Source organism: Ctenopharyngodon idella, chromosome 19 (genome assembly GCF_019924925.1).
Source record: "Ctenopharyngodon idella isolate HZGC_01 chromosome 19, HZGC01, whole genome shotgun sequence".
Lineage (NCBI taxonomy): Eukaryota > Metazoa > Chordata > Actinopteri > Cypriniformes > Xenocyprididae > Ctenopharyngodon > Ctenopharyngodon idella.
The window spans coordinates 5861003-5886607 of NC_067238.1; the positions used below are offsets into that span (position 1 = coordinate 5861003).

Sequence of the window (25605 nt, forward strand, 5' to 3'; positions counted from 1 at the left end):
AGGTGCCTTCGTTCCCTGTTCATATGGAAAAAACCTTGGTTTTCGTCCCAAGGCCCAGTGTTGGGAGCGTCGTGTCGCTGGGAAGTCGTCTCGACAGACACATGCCTCACGGGCTGGGGCACGGTCATGGACGGCCGCTTTGCGAGAGGTCTGTGGCAAGATCATCATCATTCTTGGAACATAAATTGCTTAGAAATGCTGTCGGTAGGGTTGGGTATCGTTTTAATTTTAGCGATTCCGATTCTGCTTATCGAATCCGGTTCTTATCGATTCTCGGTTCCGATTCCAATATTTTTTTATGGAGAGAAAAAAAGAGCAAATACTTAAAGAATAATGTTTTTACCTTTTATTCTTGCCACATTTAGGCTATAACCAGTAGGCTGTAACTGTTAAATGTGACAATTCATCTAATAATGAAATAAATAACACTTTCAATAAGGAATGATCAGAAGCAATTACAAACCAAAACTATTTAGGTATAACACAAAAAATACAACATAAAAGATATAACAGGCAGTTGCTATTGGAGGCAGTAACGTAAGAGAGATTAAAATGCAAAGTCAGTAATATTGATTATATTAGTACTCCACTAGGTGGCAACAAGTGACTGTTTAAAAATGAATTAGTCGTTTAAAACGGTGGATCGTCCATTAACTAAACAAGTATTCATTAATAAAACAGAATTAAATCATTTTTTAAAAAGTGATTGAATGAATGATTCAAATATAGGCTAATTTTAAATAAACTAGAACATGTTGTCCTGTAGCTGCCCGAATGTATTTAATCGTGATCACTATTTTAAAAAATAAAGTAAACAAAACTGATTGTCAGTTTATCCAGAATTATGCGGCTCTAATTCGAAGGTTAATGTCTTTTCACCTGTGTTTTGTACCTGAGTGTGAGACGCTGCTATTGCTAATATTAGCTGTATCTAGTGCTTTGTAGCAGGACTCGCAGCTGGGAGAGTTACGCCGGTTTCTTAGGCAACGTGTGAACGGCCCCTTAAACATGGTGCATTCCTTCAGATTAATGCAGTGTTGAAGAAAAACTCAGTGCCGATTGTAATTAACTGCGCACGTGCGTGATGAGATAAGGTCTTTGTCGCAGGTCCTAGCAGATAGATAAAACTGTAAAATGCTCACTACCGTTCGCCGTGCGAGAATGACTGAAAAAAGTCAGGAATCGATAACCAGGATCGAAATGCATGCATCGTATCGAATCCCCGGTTCTTTGAAATTTGGAACCGGTTCTTGATACCCAACCCTAGATGGCGGTCTTCAAAGCTCTTAGGAGCTACCTCCCAGACCTCAGGGGTCACCACATTTTAGTCCGAACGGACAATGTTTCAGTGGTCTCCTATCTGAATCATCAGGGGGGTCTGAGGTTGTGCCCTCTATGCAGACTGGCACACCAGATCCTCCTGTGGTCACAGGGGAAACTGTTGCCTCTCAGAGCAATGTATGTCCCCAGGGACCAGAATCAGGGAGCAGACATCCTGTTGAGGCAGGGGCTGGGGCCCGGGGAATGAAGGCTTCACCCCGAGGTGGTGAAGTTGATATGGGAGAGGTTTGGCCCAGCGGAAGTGGACTCGTTCGCGTCTCAAGAGACGTATCACTGCCCACTGTAGTTTTCTCTCACACATTCAGCCCCACTGGGGTTGGATGCCATGGTACAGACGTGGCCAAGGCAACGCCTGTACGCTTTTCCCCCGATCGCTCTGCTCCCGGAGGTTCTGGAGAGAGTTCAGAGAGAAGGGGCCGACTTGTTGTTAGTAGCCCCGTTCTGGCCGGCCCGAGTATGGTTTGCGGACATCATAACACTCCTTGCAGGCCCCCCTTGGCAGGTCCCTATGAGGAAGGACCTTCTGTCTCAGGCGGGAGGCACAATATTTCACCCTTGGCCAGAGCTGTGGAAACTGTGGATCTGTACCAGTACCTAGAGACTGGCCTGTTGATTGAAGTAGTTGAAACCATACTCAGTTCCAGAGCTCCATCCACAAGGAGATTGTATGGCCTAAAGTGGAATGTGTTTGCCACTTGGTGTAGAGGGCGTGGTTTGGACCCAGTTAACTGCCCGGTGGCTTCAGTGCTGGAGTTCCTCCAAGATCGCTTCTCTGCTGGTCTTACCCCGTCCACACTTAAGGTGTATGTGGCTGCCATTGCGGCTTTCCACACCCCTATAAGTGATGGGCCTTTGGGGAGGCACCAGCTGGTTGTACGTTTCCTCCGTGGTGCTTGGAGGATGAGACGTGTGACTCGAACCAGAGTTCCAACCTTGGATCTGGCTGTAGTGCTCAATAATGGGTTGTCACTGCCCCCTTGAGTCAACAACAGCTAAGAACCTGACGCTTAAGATGGCTTCTCTCCTCGCTATTACTTCTCTCAAGAGAGTGGGAGATCTCCAGACCCTGTCTATATCTTCGTGCCTTAAGTTTGCCCCTGGGGGAGTTAAAACCATCCTGCATCCCAGACCTGGCTACCTGCCTAAAGTACCGTCAAATTTGGCACAGTCTATGGTTCTGCAGGCCTTCCATCCTCCACCACATGTGTCAGCGGAAGCAGAGACTTCATCTGCTTTGAACTATTGCCTCGGCTAACCAGGTGTGTGACCTGCCTTAACCTTTGGCCTTGAGGGCCCATTCTACTAGAGGCATGGCGTCCTCTAGAGCCTTCCTCTCAGGATTTCATCTTCAGGAGATCTGTGATGTGGCTGGCTGGGCCACTCTGCACACCTTAATTAGATTTTATAGTCTGCACCTCCCTTCAAAGCCAGGCGCATGGGTGCTCTCTTCCTAAGTTGTGCCTGTTTCAGTTTCACACTGGGACAGAAGTGTTCAGTGTGGCATAGTGGGTATTCATTCCCCAAAGTGTTGTTACCAACGCAGTGCTGGTTCCCTCGAAAGGGAACGCCTCGGGTTACGTATGTACCCTTGTTCCTTGAGAAGAGAACAAGACACTGCATACCTTTGCCACATCTCCTCATGTCTGGGAGTGACTTGCTTCATCGCAAAAGCTGACTCTGTTGTGTGCAGGCATCCCTTTGTAGCTTCTGTGCCATCACATGTTACGTCATGACACAACACCAATCAGGATTGGAATAGTTTCATTCATGCTTCAGACTCGCTACGCTGAGGGGCGTTCCCCAAAGTGTCGTTACCGAAGCAATGTCTCGTTCCCTTCTCAGAGAACAAGGGTTATACATAACCCGAGACGTTTTTGTTAAATTCTTTCATAGAAATGTTAAATGTTGTCCTGTTAAAAGTTGTAAAGTAAATCATTGTTTTTGCATCCTTGGCGAACTTTTCTATGCAGATCACCTTCTGGTCCTGTGTCACCTGAGAACTATTTTAGCTTGTTTTCAAAAGGATGAGTTGACACTTCTGTGGTAATAAACAGCATGTCACATAGAGATAAACTTATATTGACCCCTTCAACATTCTGTTGCAATGGCAGTACCAATGAAATGCTGCAAATTGTTTGAGACCAACAAATAATTTATATTTCATGTTTATTTCCAAGTCATCTCAAAAAGGTAAGTCATCTCTAACGTTGAACCATTAAAGGTGCTAAAGCACAGCGGTCTAAATTTCTAAAAGCTGCTCAGGACAAATACAATTCAATAATAAAAAAACAACATTGTCAATGTATCATAACAATAATACCATTAATAATAATAATAATAATATAGCAATAACAATAAAAAGAGTAAAACAGCTACACAGTAGAAAGAATTCAACATCACAATTGAAGAAAAAATCAAACGGAGGATAAAATGTACAAAATTCTGCTGGGCAGAAGACAGTGAACCTGTTCTTCAACAAGCATTTTTCTGGACTGAGTGTGTGTGCGAGTGTGTTTTCTAGTCAAACATATCGTCGTCGTCATCATCATTATCAGATTCTGCAAAATATTTGACCTCTTTCTTGGTTCGACCAGACCGATCTCTGCCTGAGTCCAGACGGCTGAAGCTGTTCACGCCTGCGTCATCATCATCTTCATCATCAGACGCTGCCTTCTTTGGTTTCTACATGCCAACACATACAGAACATGATAAGACACTGTACTTCTCCTTTTGGGTAATGCAAGATCCAGAGTCCAAAAAAAAGTGAAGAACTGGACTTATCTGGATGCATCTGACCACAGAGTTCAGCTTAAGTACAGTACGCAAAATTATAACTGTGCATCACAGTTCTATTGTTTAGAAAATATTGTGATTCTGTCACTTTAACTGGTACAGTTTTGAACACAAGCCTGGACTTACAATCACCCCACATGTTCCTTTGTTACACTTTGTTGACTAGTTTTTAAAATTGCTTACACACAATTTTTAAAACTATGGCTCCTTTTCTCTAAACTTTACACACAAAGACAAGCACATAACATGCAAAACATCACACATCTCTTGTAAAAGCAAACACTATTGAAAACTATTTTAACTCTTCTAAAAATAGCGTTTTTGCATAGTAACTATAAACAAATGATGAGCCATACTACACGGATACGACAAATGAAAAACTCTACTATCATATGTATTTTGCAGTGTGCAGTGGAGTCCACAGGAGTTTGTCATAGCACTTTTGTAAGTGCACAAATACACTGTATATACAGTATGTATGCAAAATTGTTGCACAGTTGATGAATTTTACAGTTATTGAACTGATCTGAATCAACACTGAGCTGACTTGAGCTGTTAGACTATTGGCTTGTTAGTAACAAATTCAAATTTTGCAGCTCTATTGCATGAGGCTACTCTGAAACAATCTTTTTTGTATAAAGAGCTATAGAAATAAAGGTGACTTGACTTGTATGTATATTCAGTATATATTTACAAAAAATAGAAATACAAGGGGGTAAAAATAATTCTTAAAACAATGAGTTTTAATTTCTAAGTGAACAAATTAGGTAAAATGATCATTGGGTGTAGGTAATCAGAAAATGAGTGTGGCATATAAATGTCAGTTTTACAAATGAAACACAAGAGCTGTTAGCTTTGATGTATCTTATGTAGAGAAACTGTGTTTAGTGTTTTACAATTGCAAACTGAATATAATGCAGATGCTTGCAGTTTTGCAGACTTGATCTGAAGATTAGGTATACGAGTGAATTGTTTCACTAAGTGGGCCTTAAGTACCACTTTCAGTGTGTAAGCAATTAAAAAAAAAAAAAAAAAAAAAAATCTGCATTGTGCAACTTTTTTTTTTCTTTAACTTGTCATCCTTGAAGTACATAACAGCCTTATGGGCATAACAGTTTTGTTCAGATATACAGTATATAAAGATATATAATTTTGATACTTTTTTGATCCAGTCATCATAGCCACATTGATTTTATATTTTTAAGGCTTTTCAAAGCATGCTGTTAAAAACTGCTCGAGTCATCTGGGTTTTTTTTCAAAATAATCAATAGCGACAGACTTAAATCAAATCAAAATTCTATCAAATCAAGTGAAAAGCCATTGTGAATAATATTATCCTGAGCTATGGCCTGCTAAGCTATCAACATAAAGATAGTATGTTAAATATTTGATTTTTCAAATATTTGTGTAATGGCATGTTTTACTATACTAATTACTATAAATGAAGGTCACTATCACTGATACCAATACTAATACCGATGCCTCTATTAAATAGATGTTTTTTTTTCAACTTAAAATGAAGTATTATAGCCATAATATCTAGCGACACGCTGTTGTTGTTTCGTTCAAACATTATGGACCATGGCAAGCAAACTTTGGGACAAAAGGAGAAAAAAAATGGAGGATCAATATCGGCGTGGCATTTCCGAGATGGTGAGAGCTTTGCGACAACTTTGACTTGACAGAGCCTGACGCCGCTCTTTCATGTTATTAGACAAGGTAAGCAAATGTAGGCTACACAAGACTAATCAATGCTATATAGCTCAACACGATGAAATGTTAGAATATCATCAGTATGATATTCTAATGTTGATCTAGCTTATTGTTAGTCTCATACAGCCAACAAACTAATACATTGAATAACAATACAACTTTCAACACACTCAAACGCAGTTTAGTATGATAGTGTAACGTGAGACCGAGTAAAACAGTGCTGCGTTACCTCACAATTGTAATTTGTCAAATAAACTGACCTCATTCCTTAATATCTCCTGGGACTCGTGTGTGTCACTGATATCTGTCTCTCATTAGCAATTGCGCCCACGATTCTCGGCCACGCCCTACTTTATAGCACAGTCATGTTAAAAACATGAATGCATTCAACTCATCCATAAACATCATTTCGCCATAAACATTATTAGATCCATCGGAATGACGACAAGTTCCATGAGTCCACGCTCATTCACTGTGTCATCAATCGACGCCTTTGTTATTGTTTTGAAGAGTTTAGCGACCCCTAGCGGCAAAAAAAAAAAAACATACTGTGCCTTTAAGTTAAAATTTTTATTACAATTAAAAATAATGTTTTTCTATTTTAATATATTTTCAAATGTAGTTCATTCCTGTGACACAAAGCTGAATTTTCAGCATCATTACTCCAGTCTTCAGTGTCACATGATCCTTCAGAAATCATTCTAATCTGTTGATTTGCTGCTAAAGAAAAAAATCTTATTATTATCAATGTTGAAAACAACTGTACTGCTTCATATTTTTGTGGAAACCATGATACATCATCATTTAAAAATTTGGGGTAGGTAAATTAATATTTTTATTCAGCAATGACACATTAAATTGATCAAAAGTAACAGTAAATACAATTCTACTCAAATAAATGGTGTTCACAAACGTTCTATTCATTAAAGAATTCTTAAAATAATAATTCATGGTTTCCTCCAAAATGTTAAGCAGCAAAAACTGCTTTTAACATTGATAATAATAAGAACTATTGTTAATAATTGAGCACTAATAATAATTGATAAATATAGCCACAAGCGGCAATCATCACTCAATTGCCATCCAACTGAAGTGTAATTGTTTTTTTACAGAAAAGTCCCATCATTAAATTATTAAGATATTATAAACATTAACATCATGATTTTCTATAAAGCTGCTTTGAAACAATGTGTATTGTGAAAAGTGCTACACAAACAGATTTGACTTGACTGTCAAAAACAAGTAGCCAGATGGAGCTTGCAGCATGCAAGCGTCCTTCATGAGGGTCTCGCACGTCACGCCCATCACTCGAGGACGCCAGGTTGAGCACGGCTGGATACATGTAGACCATCAGTCAGAGACTCTCTCTCTCACCTTGTGGAGCTGGTGAGCGATGCAAAGATAGCTTCATTCTATACTTCTTCATTCCATTCATTCTTATTTATGTTTTTACCCCATTAAACAGCAAATATTAATCACAGAAATCAATGTTATTTTTCAACTCCTAATTAGTTTATAATAAACAAATAATCTAATGCATTTTTAATAAACTATTTAAAATGCATTATATTATCTGCATTGAAATAGTACTTTTCACAAGCAGGAATACACAGACATGGCTTACAGGCTTATTACTAGAGGATATATCCCTCACCCTGCTTGTGGCAGTCTTTCCAGTCTTCTTCACAGGGTTATAATCATCCTCCTCTGAGCTTGACTGTTTCCTCTTCCTGCCTCGGCCTTTCCCACCCCCTTTAGGTGCTGCTGGTGCTTTTTTAGTGCCCGTGTCTGAGTCTGAGTCCCAGATGCATGTATCAGGCTTCTTGGCTTTTACTGGAGCTTTCTTCTGTTTAGGTGCCGTGTCTGCAGGTTTCTTAGCTGGAGTAACAGAACAAAAAGATTTTAACAGATTATAAATTGGCCATTCACATTTACTCGTTAAGATCATACCTGGGCTGAACTGGTGAGCTACATGGCCACTGTAAACACATACTAGTTAAAGATCTCTGTACAATATCTTTCTAGTTCAGTGCATTTATACTGGTAATTTAAAGGCCCACTTAAGTGCCTTGAAACGCGCAGCATTATTCAATGTGTTGACATAATTTCCACTGAAACAGGAAGACAGGGCAGGACATATCGAACACCTCCTCCCCTTTTTTAAAATAGCCAATAGCATTTAGTTTATCACAGCTCTGCCAGAGACGTTAAGCTTGGTAAAACCACAATTTCCTCCTAATCTCTAAAAGTTTCTCCTTCTAATCTCCTTCATATCGCTTTAAAATATAGCATTCTGTGCAGAATTCAAATGGGTCTGATACATTTTCTGGTCTGCGCATATGATCCTCACTGTGCTATCATTTCTTTGGACCGGAGCAGACTGTGTGTGCACTGTGGTGGTTCGCTTGACACTAACGTGAAACCAGACTTCATCCCCCCAAAGCATACTTACACTGTCTGAATCGTTCCCTATCCCCTATATAGTGCACCATGTGCCATTCACCATGTAGAAAATAGTAATTCTGTGAACAAGTGACTGATTTTAACCACAGCTTCAGCGTCTATTTATAATGTAGGGGACGGGATGCTTCAGATTCTAGAGAGTATTTGATTGGACAGAAAATCTGATGAGAAGCTGAAGTGCAATCTTTTTTTCTTTTAATAACATGCACTCATGAATCACTCACAATACGAGGAAGAACAACCATAAAGAAAGTAAAAAAAAAATAAAAAGGTCAGTTTTTAGTTCATTTTGACATTGATTTAACCCTTTAAGACCTGAAGGCTTTTTTAGAATTTTTTTTTCTGAGCGACACACACAAAAGTAAAGACTCATAACTCCAAAACTTTAGCAAGGAGAGTCAAAAGGTAGGTATCATTTGATAGAACACTTTTTAAATGTTTAGAAAATATAAATTACATTACATTTGGACATTTTCATGCTGAGAAACTGCTGATAAAAGACAAAAAATATATAAATATTTTTTTATAATTTTTCTTTTTTTTTTATTTGACATGGAATAACTCAGGAAGGCAATAAGATCGGAGAAAAGTTCTTTTTGGGTGATGCTCTCCTACATGTCAGCTGCATCTGGTTCAAATTTTGTAGTGATAGCATAAAGTATAGTTGAATAAATTGTTATTCATTTTTTCGCAGCCAGGTGGCGCCCAAGGGCGGTAAACTCCGGTTTAGAGGCACTTCTCAGCACTCGTTAGGAATTTTTCAAAATGGTTAGATGCATTAAAAAGATGAGATTCTTAGCTTTAAGATGTTAGCTATTTTGTGTTATTCCACGTTGGAAAACGAACATGGATGGGTCCGGGAACATTGGATACACACTGCATCCCGGAAAGATGAGAGACATGTTTTTAGCCAAGTAAGTTAAATCATTCCGTGAGTAATATCTTGTGATCAACGCAATATATTATGTTGATTCTGGGTTCATTTTAATTGTGAGAATCTGCTTTAAATAATGATGTTAATGACATTTTCTATGATCTGTGCATTTTTCATGAAGTTATGAGCACGTAAAAACTACATATTTGTATTCAGTTAGTGGCTATGCTGTTTTTGTTGTAAACGCATATTACTCAGACTCATTAGAGGGTGAAAACAACGCAACAGGAGCATGTTGGAGGCAAGAACTGAACGTGTAAAGTCTCTGGTTTTGTATGCAAAAAGAATTTTTGTGCTACCTATATGGGTTCAGTTTTTATTGGCTCTTAAATAGAGACACGTAAATGGGAGCGCCGACGCTCCATCCGGTCTTAAACATGATCATTCATCACAGGTTAGTTGCCAGTCAGGTACCTTTTTTAGCTGGAGGTTTCTCAAAAGCAGAACTGCTGGAATATAATGAGAACACTGGACCCCTGTCATCATCACTGTCTGACTTCACATCTGAAGAATAAATAAACATTATTAAAACATGCACATTATTAACACGATAAACCACCACTGAACACACAAATACCGTCATCACTGCTCTTGTCAGCATATGCAGTTTTAGATGACAATACAGGCTCTGGGTCCCTTTTCTTCGCTGGTGAAGTAGGCCTGAAAATGATTTAATTAAAATTAAAAATAGTTGGCATCCATATTTGATTGTCACTTTGGGAATAATAGTATACTACATTGTTTCATTAAATAGGTGGACCTCACAAAAAACATGAGTTGTCATTATTTTCAGATTTCTTCTTAGGTTTTTTGTTCCCTATATTATATTAAAATAATTACTTCAATACAATTATATTTTAATTAAATTCAGCATAAGTGCAGTACAAAGACTAGGAAAAAGGAAAAAAATGATGCTCTGTATATTGTTTACAATTTACATAGTAATGAGTTGGGCTGTTACAAGTACTAATTATGCAGTCATATTTTTTTACATGACACTAATGAGAAATGTGTTTAATTGTCATGAAAATATTGTCACAATGGAAAAATCTTAATGGTCCTAAAACAGCAAAATATATGCAAATATGAACTTAAAATGCTTGTGACAGGCTTTGTGAGATTCACCCAAAAGAGAACATATAGACAGAACCTACAAAGTATATGTTGTTTTTTGAGGAAAAATGTCATCATCATCCTCTTCATCGTCATTTTGCTGCTCTGTGTTTTTATAAGAGTGAACTGGTGATGCTGAACCATCATTCTCCTGTTCTTCATCACCATCCTCTTCTTCCTCCTCCTCAGAGAAGTCAAACGTGTACTTGGCCTTCACAGCTGTGAAACAAAAACACAATAGAACATTTCAGGCTATTGCCTCATTTAATTCATTTCAGTCATTTTAACAGTATGAATATGTTACTTTTGTTGAAAATTCTACTTAAAAATGTTTCACATTTTTATTACCACCTCTGCAGTATTTATCAATAATTCAAGGCCCCCTTGTCAATTACTTCTTCCATAGATATATAAATATATAGGTTAATGTTTTTTAATCACACTCACGTGTAAATAACATACAGCAGTCCTGTCCACTTATATGCCCGTTTCACACATACTCTGTTTGCAGTGCATATGTGTGTTGCAGTACTAGTGCGTTGCAGGAGCAGCACACGCTATTGTGCTTTCACATATGCCACGTTTGCAGTGCACAAACTGATCCGTGGCTGTACATCACAAACAAAACATCTACTTATTTTTATTTCAAATCCAAAAGTTGTTGAACATGGCTTGTCAACATTGCAATTCTCTTTGTACATAAGCTACACTCTTTCATAGATGTCACGTTTAAACGCACTACATTTAAACAACATTTTATTCAATTAATTATTATATCTATATAAAGTTATGTAATACTTTAGATTTATATATTATGTTGCTCAATTAAGTTGCAAAACATTTTAAATTAAAACTTACAATAGGCGAAAACAGCCGAATCTCATCTTTTCTTTCGCTTTTAAATCTTTATAGAGAAATCCTGCAGGTCATAAAGAACTTTTGTTTTTCCACCTCCACGAAGAGACGAGTGCTATTCATTATGTCTCCTTGTTAATCTAAATGCAAAGTAATGTGTAATTTTTACTTTTTTACCCGAGGCAAAAAAGCCACGTGTTGACTTTTAAACAGAGTAGACTTTAAATTATATGCATCTATGGTGAAATTACTAGATTTTCACATCAATACATGTTCATTTTAATGCGAACAATGCGCTGTTGCTTTAATTCAGCACGGTGCAGCACAATAAAAATAGACTCGGTGCGGAAACGATCGCTGCACTGTTGCAGACGCACTGCAACTGGAACGCACTGCCGGACCGCATCCGCGTGCAGTGTGAAAGCTCTAATCCGTTAACATGTGCACGGAAAAAAATATGCACCATATATGCGCTGCAGACAGAGTATATGTGAAACGGGCGATAGCCATGCAAATATATAGGGTGATATAAAACATACAGCATGATGTACTATCATATCACTCAGGCCTGGTTTAAATGATTAAATCAATAACTTTTTACATTTTTGTACAAAAATATAAATGGAAGTACACACACCTGAGGCTCTCCTAGATGTGGTGTCTCTGGGAATAATAGGTTCACTTTCATCCAGCTCATTTTCAGAACGATCATCATCACCTTCATCATCATCTGACCATGGATTCCTTTTCTTTACTTTCTTAGGTGGACCTTTAGCACCTGCTGGCTTCCTTTGTTTTGGAGTACCTGAGGATTATATAAAAAAAAAAAAAAAAAATTATATACACATATAAACACATTTATATATATAAACACTTTTGAAAGTAAACTGGAATTAAATACAGTGCCATTATTTATTGTTACCAGGTTCTTTCTTCTCTCGCTTGACCCGTGGAGCTTTGGGTTTGGCTCCTGGGTTGGGAAGGCCGGATGGAGAAATGACGGAATTCTCTCCTCCATTGGAGCCCAGCGCGCTGTCCTCATCAAACTCCATCTTCACGGCTGCATCTACCTCACCCTGACACGAACACAGACATCATTAGATAAAGACACACACTATACCAGGCTTGACATTTATTAGTTGTGCTTCAGCCTATTTAGGTATAATTGATATATGGATCCAGACTACTACAATAACTAATAATTACAATATTACTATTGTATGGTTTCTATAAATATAAATGCAAAAACTGAAATAGATTCATATAATAAAAATCACTGTTAATTGTACTCCTACTCCTGTAATATATTTAATACATGACTATATTAATGTGATAACATTCAGAGTAAATATTTAACACATTTCAGCCTCACACACACACTCATCCTTACCTTCTTCTTTTTGGTAAGTTTCTTGGAGGCATCGGCCTTCATAGCCAGTGTGACCTGTGGCTCTATCCTGCGACCGAAGGGAGAGGGAAGAGTTTCCTCTAGCTGCATCTTCTTCACTTTAGGTTTGCCCACCTTCCCTTTCACCAGCTTCGTGGCCTTCCCAGAATTCACACTCTCCTTCTCCTGCTCCTCTATACGCTGGAAGAAAGACACAGACAAAACTTTCACATACTTTATCACACGCATCATGATTCAACCCAAACCTAAAGTTAACGTCTATAAATGAGACTCACGTCCAGCTCCTCAATGAAGATGGCCAGATCTTCCCTCCACAGATCTTCTGAATTTTTCCTCTGGAGTTCATTCAGCTCTGCTTTCTATATAACAATTTAAGAGCACACACTCACAGTTAACAAAGAAGGCTTCAACATGCTGCTATTATTAGTCAAATTATTAGTTCACCCTACACCCGAATTTCAGTGAATAACATTTAGTCTTTTCCTCACACAAAGCTATTATATGACTTCAGATTACCTGGAATAGAGGTGGGTGATATACCAGTAAACCCCCAAAAAATGGTAGAAAGAAGGGTCTAACACTGCTTCACTCATGATGTTACATTACATTAACAAAGTTCAGTCATATCAATAAAGTGTATAAAACTGATATGAATCACTGACTGTAACATTAATTACTATAAGAGTGATAGATTCTGGTACCTTCAGGTCTCTCTGCTTGAGGAGTTCCTCAACCTTCTCCTTGGTTAGACACCACAGAGGCATGTTCAGAATGTAGTTAAAATTTGGCCCAGAGGAGGAGCCAGAGTCCACTGAGCTGTCACTGTCATTACCTTCACCCTCCTCATCCTCCAAAGACTAAGACATCATTGTCATCCAACCAAACAAAGAGAAGCAGTGAGATATAAACAGTGAGTAAAGAGTTCAACTAAACCTTCAGTCTTATTAAAACACTAGAACAGGGGTCAGTAATCGCCAGCACGTGAGCAAAAGAGGTGTATGTATTTCATTTAGATAAAGTACCTCACACCTGCATACAAATCTATATTTTGAGGTAAAACTTCTCCTTGAAGTAAAACACAGCTTGTTTTATTAGGTTATGAGCTATAAATACTATTAAAGTGTGAGAATTAATTAACAGTGATTAACTAGGAACATAAAAATTACATTTCATTACAAAGAGATTGCCAACCACTGCACTAGAAGCTATAAAATCCAATTTATTTAATGAGCAGCCAAAGTAACTTAAAAATCCAGCATTGCTGGTCACCAGCATAAGGTACGTTTTGCATGCTGGGACCAGCATGGGGAGCAGGAGTGCTGGTGGACCAGCTTCGCCAGTTCAGTTTTACATGAGAACAGCATAACTATGCTGGTCTACCAGCTAGACCAGCACTATACCAGCATTACACAAGCTCTAACCAGCATAAACCAGCTTGGACCAACATAAAATTCATGCTATTTTATGCTGGATTTTCAGCAGGGAGGGCTTAGACTACAGGAGTTTTAGGCCTATTTATTCCCGATTTACCTCTCCCAACAATCTAAGAAAAAATCTTGTCTAGGACCTTGGTTGGTTACAATGTTTGGGCCAGATAACCTGGTAATGTGAGGCGTTTGCAAATCAAATCTTAAACCTCCCAATCTGCTCGCAGACACATTGGGGCTGCCCCGATAATATCAAACATGTTTGATATTTAGGATTTTAAATTGGGATGATTATGACTATGATTACGAGAGAATGTGAGAAGTTTTGAAATGGCAACCATGAAACAAGCTGCTGTACGGGTCCGTCGGAAAGTGGAGACGGAGCAACGGATTGTGGAAGTGTGGCAACAACAGGACTGCCTATATAACGTATCTTCGTAAACATACCACAACTCTATGGATAAAGAGAAGAGCTGGGGAGAATTCGCATCAGATTTGAACATACGGGGTGAGTGTAGAAAGCCGAAGACTAACACGTTGATGATGTTGCTGATTTGTTTACATCCGCTTCCGCATGAGATCACATAAGGTGCTCCCTCTAGCATGATAATCTTAATAATATCTTGTAGTGTGTGATGCGCCATGATTTTTAAATCTTGTAGTGTGTGCATGTTTGAGATTTGAGAGAAGACATTCGGTAAAGATTCTATTTATGTGATCTATTTGCGTGATGCAAACAGATTTCATAATCGGTTAGGATTTAAAAACTCCTGTAGTCTAAAGCTTAAAGGTCAGGCTCAGGATAATTAACATGTCTATGGTGTTTGCATCGAGAGAAAAAAATAAATAAAAACTAAGTGTTTTACATTTAAAGTAATATTACACATATCTACAATTGTGGGTTTGGTCTTAAAATGTATGGGTCAGGCTCTGGCTTTATCTTAATGAATGACTTCTAACAGATGCATATATACACATTAGAGCTGCACGATTAATCGTAAAAAGATTGTGATCTCGATTCAAACACCCACGCGATCTTATTTATTAATGACAACGATTCGCCTGTGTCTATTAAACCTTTGACAAAAATACTACCGGAACATTCAAATCTGTGTTTGTGCTGCCGCTATGCCAGAGAGAGCTGTTTTGAACCACACAGTAGTTATTTCAAAGACTATTTATATAGAAAGACGCTTCACTCCTATTAGTTATGAATGGGAGAAACTGCAACGCGCAATATGGAATATGTCACTCCTTCTAAGTAAAAGAGCCAATCTCTGATTGATAAAGTCATTGCGTCACTGCAGCTGCTGTTAGAAGCTCCGGTTCCCATAGAAACCTGAGACTGAGTAAAATAAGACTGAAAAATAAGCTTTTTTAATGCTATTTGAGCATAAGAAACAACATTTATGGGACAATTCATGTCAGATTTTGTTGCTGATTTGAATCATGTTATTTAATTGTGAGTTTGCCAAGCAGTTTTTGAGATTTCAGGATTCCCCCATTCAAATAGATATAGGACTTGGTCTTAGATGCCTGAAATAGCTGCCAAATATTCAAATTAATCACAGAAGTACTAAGATAAAAGTTTACAGTTAGGATATAAACACTGGACATAGCGATCAAAATAGAGCAAATCAAAACTAATGTGGCGCTTAAATAACTGTTGTATTACCTTGTTACGCCACTAGGTGGCAACAAGTGACTTTGTCATTGAATCATTCATTCAAAAAGATTCGTTAAACCCTGATTCATCCAGTAATGAAACAAGTATTTATTAATCATTCATATATTCAAAACTATTTTTTTAAATAATTCATTCAAATTAATAAAAAAATTTCTGGCAATTAGAGTCCAGCAATTAATATTTTGTCAGAACCTCTAGTAAATTGGAGGTTTTTTTGTTTAGATGTCTATTCAGAATCATGGGAGAATCGCAATCTTTATTTGAAACCAAAAAATCGTGATTCTCATTTTATTTAGAATCGTGCAGCTCTAATACACATAGCTGTATCTATCATCTAAGCTTTCTCACATACCTTCTCCTGGGCTTTGTTCCAGGCTGCAACAGGATCGGATTCATATCCTCTTTGCACGAGCATTCGGATCAAATCTCTTTTTGACTTGTTCTCTGGTAAAATAATACAAACTATTACAACACACTGAGAGCACGGAACTCACTTTTTAATGTTTAAAATTTAAATTTAAAGGGTGCTTCATTCATTTTTCCTCTGCTGCAAAGCTGCTATTACCAGTTATACTGAAGCAGAAATGCAAACTTACTAACCAGAAAAACAGGAAAAATACATACAGAAAGAGGATTCAGGCCAAAAAGGTTCTTAAAATCTGTCAGACATATGGATAAATATCTCACCGATTGATAGTTTTCCCTCAATCTTCTCCAGCACAAATCGTGCCTGGTTGGAGAGTTTGGCTGACTCAGCGCCAAGACTGCCTACCAGCCAGTCCTTCCTCAGTTTATAATAGTGCAAGCGCAGCTCAAAGAACTCCTTCAGGATCTCCTGCACAGACTCATAGCGCTTCAGACAGCCCATGTGATCAAACAGCACCTACAGACCAGACAGAAAAAATCATGAGGCAAATACAAATCATACGGTACATCATCGGTTACCAGTTTCACAATAAACCATGGTAAAATTCTAGGTAGTTAGTATTACCGTTTCACATTTTAATTATCATTAAAATACTGTTAGATTACCATGGTTCACAGAAAATACTGTATATATATATATATATATTTATTAGGGCTGTCAATGTTAAGTGTGAAGCATGTGAAATTGTGTCATTAACGTAATTTACGTCTCGCAGTTAGACGATCTTAAAAGTCCATGCTGATTACATCAGAGATGTCAGAGAGAATAGAGACTTATTCATCCCAGTGTCTGTTTCACTTTAAAACTCTCTGTCATATTCTGTCATTGTATCTGAAGAGCGCGAGCCCTCCCGCATCGTGCTGTTCCTGTCTGAACAGAACGTCGAAACATCCCAAGAACTTAAGTGAAAGTTATGGTTAACAGAAGATATGATATTATATAAAGATATTATAACAGGGTTCCCTGTTAGCTGGGTATGCAGTAGAAAAGCAAAATGTTTTTGAAAACGGTGCTACCTGACTAGAGAAAACAGAGAAAAAAGGCTACTGTCTTGCCTTTTGCCAAATAGATAGGAAAAATTCAACACCCATAATGCAATGGGCATGTTGCATCCTAGGCCACTCCCACCAGTCTGCTATGGATACACTTGACCAGATTCAAGGCGGTATGCCTTGCTTTAATAGGAAATATTAAAGCATTATTTATTCATCCAAAACTTTGCCAAATTCCTTGATATTCCATATTATATTTCATTTTTATGACTGGATCCTGCGATTATGTCCGTGTTTTCCGCATTGCGGAAATCATAGTGCCTTATTCTATGCAAGTACATGAACACATATCAAAAAATATGTTGCAAATGCCATTGAAAGCTACAATATGTAACTTTTGGCTCTCTAGACGTTTAAAAACTGCAGTAATCTGATAGTGGTCTTGCTAGTCTGATTATGTTATATACTGAACTCAAATTACATGGCTATTTATCAGTTCATAAAATATCTTACTTTTTCAGAAAGAAAAAAGCTAACTCATGTTCACTTTTAAATCTTAGTTATTGCCACCTCTGAAGAGCCAAGGCAATGTTGATTCCGATTTCATTACGGACTCTGTCACTTTCCCTTTTTGCTTTCTGTTTGTTTTTTGTTTTGTTTTTTCCATTGTGACAATTAACATTCAGCTTCATGCAACTCCTACACCATACATGCGCCAGAGTAGCCAGAGCTACTTTTCTCTGTTTAAAGGTTTATAAAAGTGCTGGAAAAAGACACGGTTTGGAACATGGATTCCTTTGCACTCTCTGATTAATAACACTGTGATTTTTATTACATAGTGAAGCTTTAATGTTGAGTTTAATGGCACAGATATTTAAATGTAACAGGGGTATCAGCCCCCTGAGTACTGAAATCTGTTACCGCAATAATGCAAGACTGCACATCAAGTATGTACAGCAGGACCATACACAACCATTCGACAGAGCACTTAAATCTGTGTACCAGCACAGAGTATGTTTCTGACCTAATTATTAATCCAGGTGTGATGTGACATAATCATGTTAGCTCGATTCAAGAGCTTCAGGAGGGGAGGTTCGTACCATGGAGTTGCAGGTCAGGGATGACTGCAATTTGAAGACCTTGTGAAGGCCGGCCGCCTCTGCCTGTGCCAGCTTCTCCTCTGTCATGCGCACCACGAACTTCACTGTTGTGTCAGTGTGGTATTCCTTATAGTCGCTGATCAGGGGAGGAGTTTTATCTGTTCCTTGGAGCATGGGCTCGAGAACCGACTCCTTATATGCCTGAGAGAGAGAAAAAAAAGATTTCTGGCACCACCAGCACACCAGCATTCCAATAAATAGATCTAATGTCATAAAATCAAGACTTCTACCAGTGACCTTACCTGAGTCCAGGTGCGAACAGGAAGTTCAATAATCTCAATAGTATTTTTGTCCAGAACGGACACTTCTCCACTGACCAAATACTGATTCTGTCCCAGCTCATGAATGATGCCTTTAAAGTTCTTGTAGCGGGGCAGCTAAGAAAAGCATAAAGAGAGCCACAGAATAAGTAATCTTAACTTAATCTGAACCTGAGTTTGAAGATCCCTCCATCTGTCCGAAGATATGGTATGGTGTTGTATGGCAGTAAGTTTCAATAAGCAATAGTGGCAGCTTTTTATCACTGTTGCTAGATAAGGTCTCAAGACACAAACATGCTAAAAATGGAAAACACTGGTCGCATTACTTTTTAACTCATGTTTTGGTTTTACTATCATAACGTAACATGGACAGAATGGCACTTGCAGTTCAGCTCTGCTAATTAGGCCAAATTCCTTTACAAATAAAGTTTACAATATTAAGAAGCAAGACTAACTATTTCTATACAGCTAAAATAACTAAAAGCAGCAAACACGGGAAGCCTTACACATTTATGTTACAAATGCCCGCTCTTAAGTTAAAAAATATAGTGGATACCGTGATGTAAGTTTCAGTGATTATTGTAAAATTTAATGCTGTCACATTCCTATTAAACATGCAATGATCAGTAAAAGAGTGAGGATGAGGTGTTACCATGGGTAGGGGGTCCTGGTGGTTGAGCATACGGTTGATGTTGTTAACAATCTCTCGCGGGTCATAGTTGGGGATCTTGCAGGCCCAGCCAGTCCCGATACCCTCAGCTCCGTTTACCAGTACCATAGGAATTATGGGTATGTACCACTCTGGTTCCACCTTCTGGTTGTCATCATACAGAAACTTCAGCAGGCTGGAGTCCACAGCAGGAAACAGCAGTTTGGCCAATGGACTGTGAGAAAAAAGAAAAACTGATTTCTTGTACAATATTGGTGTGTGTATTTGAAGATACTAATCGATCAAATAAAATTTATAACAATCGATAATGAACATAATTGGCAACGGATTTGATTATTGATTAATTCCATCTAACCCTGTACACAGAAAACATACACCAGGCACATTACTTTACAGTAGGGGATAATGCATTTCTATGGAAAAAACACATCGTTTGCATTGTTTGGAAAACGCATACTCTGGAATTTGATATACTCCTCCTAGGGAATTCATCCAATTGTCACTTATCTCGGTCAGCATGAAGTCAAGACACTGAGGATGCTAAATTGCAAGTGGGGAGGAGGGGCTCTATAGCGCTACCTTTTGACAAAAGTGGGGGAGTTAGTTTTACCTACAGTTACCAAACTTGGTTCATATATTGTTCTCATCGAGCTGGACAACTTTCTAGTTTAAATTCATTAGCTCCGACTAACAGAACGTCGGCTATTTTGGTTTGAATGTGGATTTTTTGAAAAATCAGGCTCAGAATTTTAAATTTCTACTCCTAGAGGGTTTATTCGATTCAGACCAAACAGTTTTAACATGGTGCTAAGACACTGAAGATGTTAAACTGCGAACAGATATTAGATATCTCGAAAGGTGTTGCCATGGCGAGAGATTAAAGTAATTTCAACAAAGGGAAACAGGAAGAGTTTCATATCTTCTAAACAATACATTATACAGAATTTATTTCTATATAAAATAATACAAATGTTTGAAATAAACACAATTTTATTAATTTTTTAATTAAAAAAGCATGTGTAAGTTAAAAATAGGCAGATATCTGGTTGAAAAAAATAAATAAGAGGGCAGCATAGACCTATTTTTAAACAGGGTTAAGAAAACTTGTTGAGAAAACTGTTGACAACACTGCTAGATGAGAGCAAACTGTTTTAGGTATAATTACATTTAGTGGGTATTCTATTTGAATGCATATATTTAGACATTATCAAAGACTAATTTCTGTCACAGCATAGATTTTATTTTTTTATTTAAAATGTTGAATCTTCTGAGTCAACTTACTGATAAAACAGTCTCCAACTAAGCATTTGATCTTACATTGCCTCTAATGGAATCAAAGTACTTTTTATTACTGGATTTTTTTTTCATCCGATTAATCAAAGAAATAATCAACAAAAAAAATCAGTTATTAAAATATACAGTAGTTGCAGCCCTAAAAAGCATCATCATGAAGATCTCAACATTTCTCAGATCTGATCATTATTAGAAATGCACCATTATACCTGGTCTAAACATTCACTTCACAAATTATTAAATCAAAACAAATAAAATCTTACCTAAGCATAGTGAAGATGTAACGAGGGCTGGCAGCATCTTTACCGCCATTGATACGGGTACCAAACTGGCCAAGAGGCTGAAGGATGTTGATATTGTTGCTGCCCACAAAGTTCTGGGCCAAATTCACGATAGTCATCATCAAGGCTTGCTGCATAAAAAAAAACATTTCTTAAAAAAAATCTTTAATTCAGTTCAATTTTAATATTAATTTCAATAAATAAGTGTGCATTTGATCTCTGGTAATTTTCAACATTATAAACAATTCACAGTTTAAAATACATTTTTTAAGGCTGATGCATATGAATCTGCATTTTAATCAATCCATCAAGAAAACCAGTAAATTATTGCACTAATAATGACCAAGAACAAATTAAAGAAGAAAGGCAAAGAAAAGTTTGCTACTAACTTCACCGTGATGGTATGCAGACATCTCAGCCACGGATCCGGCCAGCTGGGCCACCTTAACCTCCCTTTTATCATTCCTCTTCAAACAGGTGAACAACACTTTCCTCTGACCTGGCTTCAGACCTGCATACAGCAGATAAAAGTAAAGTTAAAATTTACAAGCCCAGTTAATTACAGGCAAACAGCATTCGGAAATTTCACATCTACATTATTATCACTTCGGGCAAACATAATTAGAACAGCAATTATTCCACATACATACATACATACATACATACATACATACATAAATAAATAAATAAAAATAAAATAAATAAATAAAAATATTTATTCACTCAGCTAAGAAGAGAAATCCAGAGTTTAACATGTTAAAAAAGTAAATGAAGATACACACCATCAACAAGTGATGGAATCGAACGCTCATTGTCAGAATTGGAGAAGAGGATGAGTTCTTTATTGATGAAGTCATTGTAGGACAGGTGTCGTGTTGCTGTGCCATATAGGTATTGCTATGATAAGAAAACAAAGATGTGCAAAATGAAAGATCAGAAAATTATTCATTTTTAGCAGTAGTGACATACTTGACAGAAAGAGTTTTAAACAGCTTGAAAAATCTTGACACTTTAAGTTTGTATTGGCCTTATGTAGTTTGTAGAGATGGTAAAAATGCATAATGCGTAAAATGCATAAAAATGTGTAATTAATATCAGAGGTGGGTAGTAACGAACTTCATTTACTCTGTTACATTTATTTGAGTACATTTTTGGAAAATGTGTACTTTTAAGAGTAGATTTAAATGTGGGTACTTTAACTAGAGTACATTTCAAATGAAAAAAACTGTACTTTTACTTTTGCAGTGGGCGACATTCCTCTCATTACTTTATTTTAATGCAATATATGTTATGTGTATTCTAAGCGTGCTGTCTCTTTTTTTCTGGGGCATGAGCGATGCCCCATTCACAAATGAATCCCTCTGTTTTGAGGTCCACTGGTATAGCTACATTCAATTTAATTTCCTTCACAGGTAATAATTTTACAACCAAAAAGTACACAATACCACAATACCACTACAAAGTATGACATTACCAGTTTTTTTTGGACATATACATTAAATAAGCTACCACTGTTCACAGATTATGAAATGAACACCTGCCAACTCGCAATTTGTTGGTGTTGTGCAGTAGCAGGCGACCTGTTTGTCTTGAAAAGGAATGTCTTTCACACAGAACTAGGCGCAGGGCAATGGAGAAGTGCTTTTAAAAGTTGTACTTTTTTTTACTTAACACAGCTCCTAAAAATGTGGAGCTCATGCGTGAGAAATAGAAAAAGAAACAGGATTACATTGTGGAATACAAGTGGAATGCAAAAACTTGTTCTGTGTGAAAAAAAAACTTTATTTCGCTACTTCTATATAAAGACTGTTTTAAGAGTGTTATGTTTATCATTAGAAACATTTCTCTTTCATTTGAGCTGTAGTGTGTAACTGACAGCTGTACCTCAGGCAATCCATGCATCCTCCTCTGCCGTCTATCCTCCATGAAATTAGTCAGCCACTCTTTCCTGTCATCCGTTTTCTTCTTACTGAAGGCCTGAGCAGAGTTCACAGACAATGTTAATCAATATGTCAAAGTTATATGAATATGAATTATAAAAATTAATATCTTAATAAAAGTAATGTTGCACCAAACACAGTACAAACAAGATCCAACATTAAGAACAGGAGCAAAAAAAACTAACCAGTGTAATGGCAGCATCATCTTCGGTGCCATTGTACTTAAACATAATTCGATGTCTTTCCATGTCAGCAAAATATTCCTTTGCTTCTTTGCTTGTGCTGGTACCCAAACCTGACAAATATGCAGTTAACATATAGTCAAGAATGCTGCTTGCTTTTTGATGCAGATTCTTTCAAATAAGTAGGAAACAGAAAACAAACCTTTATAGTACTTTATGTGCCAAGTTTTAAAATTGTCTGTGTGCTTCTTCCATTCTTCAAATTCTGGGATGCTGTAGAATGATACTTCCTGTTTATTCTTGCTGGCCTAAAGAGAAAATTTTAAAAACAAGTATAAAAAAAAACTGAGGCAACTGACAAACTGAACTTGTAGTTGTTGTTGGATGATTATCATACCTTCACAATGGGTGTGATGAACTCCTCCAGGAAGGTGTGCTTCAGCAGAGATGGCCAGTTATGATGGAAGAAGTTAATGAGAAGACCCTTGATGTGGGAGCCATCTTGATCCTGATAGTACACATAACAGAAATTATGCATATAGGTTTAGGAAATATCTCTGCATACATTCTGAACAGAAAAGACCCGTTCTCTTAAAAAATTATGGTAACACTTTAGTATAGGGAACACATATAAACTATTAACTATGACTTTTCCCTCAATAAACTCCTAATTTACTGTTTATTAATAGTTAGTAAGGTAGTTCTTAAGTTTAGGTATTGGGTAGGATTAAGAATGTAGAATATGGTCATGCAGAATAAGGCATTAATATGTGCTTAATAAACTATATGCATGCTAATAAGCAACTAGTTAAAAGACCCTAAAATAAAGTGTTACCAAAATTATTTCGATTAAGACCAACTAAAGAACATAATCACACCTGATCAGTCATGATCATAATCTTTCCGTAGCGTAAGCTCTTCAGGGATTCTGGGTCATCATAGCTCTTCTTGTACTGAAGACCCACAATTTTAATGATGTTGTTGATTTCTGCATTCTCCATTATCTACAATCAAAGCAAGGGTCAACTTTCAGTTTAAAAAAAAATCACAGTCAAAACATACTTGATGTTTAATGAGCACATGTGAAATTTTGGACCAATGTGATTTAATTGGGGCCAAACCAAGCGATTAGTAAATTTAGTTTGCTTGCCATAGCTGGTTAGGCAAAAAAAAAAAAAAAACTTTTTAACTGTTTATATTTTCAAAAAGCAATTTCTAACTAGTGAAATATTTTAGAGCTGAGCAGCAACACATCGTTTAACAATGAGACCTATTTAAAAACTTGTCAATATTGTCTTTCCGTGTTAAGATTTTTGCTGCTTACCTGTTTGTGTGTAGCCTCCCTTACGTTGAGGATCTTTCCCCTGAGTGGAAACACTCCATATCGATCTCGCCCGATCACTCCTAAACCGGAGACAGCCAGAGACTTGGCTGAATCTCCCTCAGTCAGGATCAGAGTGCACTCTGAAGAGTGTTTTCCCCCTACATGACAGAGCAAGAGTTACTCACAGACGAATCAAACATTTTAAACAGCACTTTCATATTTACAGTACTTTAAGAAGTCATCTGCCAAACAAAGAAGCTGCTACAATACGCAATACGGAGCAAAACTGCAATTACCAAATGAAAGCAACTGTCATTTTTTTAACCCTCTGAGGTCTGAGGATTTTTGGGGCCCTGGAGAAGTTTTGACATGCCCTGACATTTGTGCTTTTTTCAGTTGTTCATAAACATATTAATGGAAAAAGTGTCATTACACTGTATTCAGCACAAACTAGGCTACCATAATATGTGAGGAACATGTATGTATATGTTTGTTTTTTTGAAGGAATAACGTTTATGCGTGGTTATTGAAAAAACAAAAAACTTAACTTAAGTCACTGAAATAAGGCCAAAAAAATAATATTAAATCTGTGTTCACAAGACTTCTGGGTATTGGAGGTTGTAGACTAGAGTTTTTGCTTCAAAATAATGTAAAAATTATCCTGCCTACTCGTTCATATAAAACAATATATTAATTTAAATTTTGTAAGACACTTTTTGTCAAGAAACACAGTATGCGTGGAGGCATGAATCTTCAAGAATAATGCTGTGATTCACACCTGAGAAGGCAAAAGATCCACATTATGACCTGCAAAAGGACCCGCATAATAATGACCCGCATAATAATGAGGCCTTTCAGTCAGGTAGGCTATGTGAAAAAACCCTCTGTGATCATGCTGATAACAGGATTAATGTCCACTCTTGACAAAAAAACATGATTTTTGTGATCTCATGCATGCACGTATTATTGCACATCATGTAAAGAAAATTTTGTATAGCCCTATGTTAAATTACAGTACCAGTCAAAAGATTGGACACATTTTTTTTTAAAAGAAGTCTTAAGTCTCTAACCAAATAATGGTTTTCTATTTTAATATACTTATATTAAATAAAGTATAGTGTAATAATGTATTTCTGTGATGCAAAGCGTCTGAACATTCCTACCTCTATGGCATTTCATATAGGCTACTATATTTGTTATATTATATAGCCTAAATGTTAATGTGCAGTTGACAAAACTATACATCATTGAAAAGATCTAAGACTCAAGCTTCACATTTTGACCTCTGTTTTACTGCAATTTCTTAATATGCTTAAAAGCATGCACATTTGGAGAAATATTG

General features: G+C 37.1%; 1 protein-coding gene across 3 annotated transcripts in view; it reads right to left on the reverse strand.

Moving 5' to 3' along the window:
* Positions 1-3490: 3490 nt before the first annotated feature.
* Positions 3491-25605, reverse strand: part of top2b (DNA topoisomerase II beta) — a 51873-nt gene continuing 29758 nt past the window's right edge. For 2 of the 3 annotated variants that reach the window (XM_051872824.1, XM_051872823.1), the window contains exons 12-35: positions 24264-24421; positions 23818-23943; positions 23337-23447; positions 23142-23247; positions 22943-23052; positions 22702-22794; positions 21600-21714; positions 21207-21328; positions 20800-20948; positions 19226-19457; positions 18556-18690; positions 18254-18454; positions 16422-16617; positions 16087-16178; positions 13322-13477; positions 12896-12979; positions 12603-12800; positions 12135-12288; positions 11850-12017; positions 10399-10576; positions 9822-9904; positions 9659-9748; positions 7502-7725; positions 3491-4023 (exon numbers count right to left, since the gene is read on the reverse strand). In XM_051872824.1, coding sequence (XP_051728784.1) covers positions 3859-4023; positions 7502-7725; positions 9659-9748; positions 9822-9904; positions 10399-10576; positions 11850-12017; positions 12135-12288; positions 12603-12800; positions 12896-12979; positions 13322-13477; positions 16087-16178; positions 16422-16617; positions 18254-18454; positions 18556-18690; positions 19226-19457; positions 20800-20948; positions 21207-21328; positions 21600-21714; positions 22702-22794; positions 22943-23052; positions 23142-23247; positions 23337-23447; positions 23818-23943; positions 24264-24421 — 3446 coding nt within the window. In that variant the 3' untranslated portion in view covers positions 3491-3858. Of the gene's footprint in view, positions 4024-6359; positions 7231-7501; positions 7726-9658; positions 9749-9821; positions 9905-10398; positions 10577-11849; positions 12018-12134; positions 12289-12602; positions 12801-12895; positions 12980-13321; positions 13478-16086; positions 16179-16421; positions 16618-18253; positions 18455-18555; positions 18691-19225; positions 19458-20799; positions 20949-21206; positions 21329-21599; positions 21715-22701; positions 22795-22942; positions 23053-23141; positions 23248-23336; positions 23448-23817; positions 23944-24263; positions 24422-25605 lie in introns of those variants that run through there. The other variant, XM_051872825.1, reaches the window with a different exon arrangement.